This window comes from Brassica oleracea, chromosome C1, assembly GCF_000695525.1.
Source record: "Brassica oleracea var. oleracea cultivar TO1000 chromosome C1, BOL, whole genome shotgun sequence".
NCBI classification, from domain to species: Eukaryota; Viridiplantae; Streptophyta; class Magnoliopsida; order Brassicales; family Brassicaceae; genus Brassica; species Brassica oleracea.
This window is the reverse complement of record NC_027748.1, coordinates 23,580,473-23,584,387: the sequence shown is the minus strand read 5'-3', so window position 1 is coordinate 23,584,387 and position 3,915 is coordinate 23,580,473. Positions and strand designations below refer to the sequence as shown.

Genomic DNA, 3,915 nt, shown 5'->3' with positions numbered 1-3,915 from the left:
ATATATATATATATATATATATATATNNNATATATAGATATATACAAATTTATGTTTAAACATAGAATTAAATTTTTTAAGTTTATGATTGAGCATAGATTCTATTATTTTGTGTTTGCTGTTTTTTTTTTAAAAAAAATTTAAATAAGCTTATATGTATTTTGGTAATAATATTTTATATTTTATTATTTCCAGAATACATATTTTACTATTAAAATATTTTTTCGTTTTATTATTTTTAAAGCAAAACCCAAAAACTAAAAATCAAAATCTAAAATCAGCAATATTGCTTTTTAGAAAAGACTAAAATATACCGCAAAATCAAAAACTAAAATCTAAATCTAAAATCCAAAACCCAAAAACTAAAAACAGAAACCAAAATCAAAACTCTAGAAACCAAACAAACGATCATCGCGTAAATTGTTAATTAAAAGTACTGGTGAGTGTTTCAAAAAAAAACATATATAGTACTGGTATTTCCTGTAATAATTAATTAAATTGTTTAAATAATTACAATTTACAAGGTTTCCTTATAAGGGTTAGGCCACTAAACGGCCCACTAAGAAACTTTTATATATTCGCAGTAGTTAAGGTAACTGCACAGACACTAGTTCTTCTTCAACGGTCTCTTCCACTTTTTGGGGAAGAAAAACGATGGCAGATGGTTTTGGCTACGGCAGTTTCTCCGGAGCACCGTACCCGTTGTGGCTTTCGTCTCCGTCTCCTCATCCTTCGGCTTCTGCTTCTCCGTTTCCTGCAACCTATCCGGTTAATTTAACCCAAGGAGGGTTTAATACTGAAATGGGTTTATGTTAGCAGGAAGTTACGGTCCCAGGGGTGAAGATTCGTATGCATACATGATACCACCGAGTGGATTACACCACCCTTCATCATCTGATTATGTGCCACTTCCCACTGATTATTTATTAGAGACTCAACGCTTAGACCGGATTCCTTATAAATTCTCAGCTCCAGTGTCAGACATGCTAATCAGAAACTCTCAGGAACCATTCTATATTTCTATTACCCTATCCTGGAAAATACCATCCTGGCTATGATAAATTCGAGACTATGAATGCTGTCTCTGGTCCTCCTGTGGCTTTACCACAAGCTCTGTTTGATGGAAGTCAGACTGGGGTTCCTTTAGGAGATGGGAGATTGTTCCCTGATGTTGTCTGTAGTCGTTCGCCTGAGAATATTCAATCCAGCTTGCCCGGTTCTTCTGTTGAACCTGTGAACTTCAACGTGTTGCTTGGATATGGTGAAGCCACTGGTCATCTCAAGCCTTTGTCCGAGAACCCAGATCTTCGCAATGAGACAGTTGGCTCAGCAGGTTTAAGAAGTCCTCGGAGAAACGAGAAGGTAGTGGCGTCTCCTCCCTTTATCAGACGCCAAAAACTTTTGTTGCTGACAGTGAGAATGGTGTTTCTGAAACCTCCTTGGAGAATGCTATTGACGATTTAAATTGTGATGAGCATAGATCGTGGAACCGCTTCATGGTATCTTCTTCTGAGGGACCTTCAGCCGATAACGGAAATGCTGCTCAATCAGCTGTCAACTGTAAAACCCCTTCCGATGGTAGTGCTAATCAACCTAGTGGAGATGTTCATGCCAGTGAAAAGACATGTCAATTACCCGAAAGGCATTTATGTGATCAAGGAACTTCTTGTCCAAGAGTGACTTCCGTGGTTAATGCCATTCATAATCTGTCAGAGGTGCTTGTTTATGAATGCTTCAACAATGGGACCTGGCTGAAGCCGGAACAACTTGAGAACCTTGATAAAGTAGTTGAGAATCTCACCAAGTGCTTAAAGAAAAGCACCGGTAACAAGACAATAGCAGCGGAAGCATCAATTCCAACTCAAGCTATGCATGTTTCCTGTACAAACGTGGTTGACCTTAATAAGGTATGTGGTACAGCTCGACCCTAAAATTTGTGAATTACATCGCAGGTAGAAGTTAAAAACTACTTTTTCATGCTCTCAGCTGATAATTTATTTCTTATCGTCACCACTTGTGATGACTGGATTTTTCACATGAGCGTAGGAAAAAAACTTGATTTGTGCTATGTTCCGGACCTATTTTGTTTTTGATAGAACATACACATTGCTTGTTTGTTACTTGTTATTTGCTTAACGATACCCTTTTCAGGCCTCAAATTTAGTTGCTAAAGACTGTGAAGGGTTTAGTGTCAAGCCATTGGATAGATTTGGCTTGAAAGAGCCAGTGGATAAGGATAAGTATGAGAATGAGATGACCCAGGTATTACTTACATATTGTTTGTGACATTTTTGTAAACCGTTCTTATTTTCGGAATCTTAACTTTGCAGAGTATTAAGACCATACTTGCTTCCAATTTTCCTGATGGTGAAGAAAACCACCCACAAACTCTCTTGTACAAGAGCCTCTGGCTTGAAACTGAAGCTGCCTTATGTTCCTCAGCTTGCATGGCTCGGTACCGTCGCATCAAGAATGAGATTGGTATGCAGAATAGAGGTTCGTAACTATTAAACCAACCATCTCTTTTCTCTGATCGTATCATTGACTATAGCGGCATTGCAAGACCATTTTGTCCACTATCCTCTTGTCATAGATGCAACTGCTATGCTTAGCTTCTTATAAAAGAAATCCACAGGCAGTTTAAACACTAAAAAAATGCTGGTAGATGAGATTAGGATGCTGTTTGCGTCTTTGTCTAAGAAGGTCTATCAGCCAATATTGGTTTAGCAAGTTTATGAATAGTCAAGTTACGCTTTTAGATATAAATATAGTATAAGAAATGCTTTACTCTTCACTTCATCTTGCGAATAACCTTCAAAAGTGTTTGTTAAACATGTGTTTTTATTTTAACAGTTCATCTTTTGCTTTTGTCAGAGATCTCTGCAGGTGTATCAACCTTTATGCAAGAACCTTTTCTTAAGCCCCAGAAACCAGTTTCCATTATGAACAGTGCAGAGCAGGAAACGACTGATTCACTTATCAAACACGGAAGCAATAGTGGGAACGATATAGTAACAATGAGTCATGCACCACAAAGCTTTAGATTCAACTCCGATTCCGTTTCTGCAGCACTATCACTTATGTCCAGAAGCTTTATGGGTGGTTTAGAACATGAACATCATGGAAACTTCAAGCCTGATACTGCAATCTCTAGAAAGATACCGGACGCAATACAGCAGGAATCCCCTGGATTCACCACAGAGGAAAAACATAGTGATGTAATAGACAGGTTTCAGATTCTGAAGCAGCAAGAAACAAAGCGCAAACTCATGTCTCAGAACTGCTCAGAGGCAAGAATTGGTGATCAGGAGGAAAATCCAGAAGCTTCTGAGGTGGCTAATATTGGCAGGAGCAGCCAAATGAGTGATGTCATGGATAGGTTCAAGATACTTAAATGCCGGGAAGCTGAGCAAGTTCAGGAATCTCTCAACCGCTTGGACACAGATTCGGATTCTGACAAGGAGCAGCCAAGAAACAAGACACAAATTTGTGACCATCTTTGGGAGTCGATGATGATAATAGGTGGAAATTCTGTGAAAGAGACGTGTGCCAATACTGAAGAACCATCTGCATCAGGCGAAGGCTACGAGAGCCCGACCTCGGATTGGGAACATGTCCGCAAGGATAATTGAGTACTGCAACTTCCTTGGATAAGAAGTTTCGATCGTTTTTATGGGTAGTGAATAAATAAAAAGCTATGTGGAACAACACTAATTGAAACTTTTGCGTATTATTCTTCTCTTAGTGCAATCTTTTCATTTCTATACACCAGTGTTATTACACTAAAACGTCCTATAAAATTACTTTGTTTATAATGCTAGTATATATACTAATAAAACACAATTACTATTTTGAAAATAACTTTGGTACTATATTTGCCACTAGTGCAAATTTAATATTGCATTAAATATAATT

General features: G+C 37.8%; 1 protein-coding gene across 1 annotated transcript; it reads left to right on the top strand.

The window, feature by feature from the left end:
* Positions 1-647: 647 nt before the first annotated feature.
* On the top strand, positions 648-3,700 carry LOC106335454. Its single transcript, XM_013773979.1, is given in 7 exon segments — positions 648-749; positions 824-991; positions 1,041-1,347; positions 1,350-1,907; positions 2,152-2,262; positions 2,331-2,496; positions 2,875-3,700. Coding segments are annotated over 7 exon segments (2,163 nt in total). The 5' UTR covers positions 648-654; the 3' UTR covers positions 3,633-3,700.
* Positions 3,701-3,915: the final 215 nt, after the last annotated feature.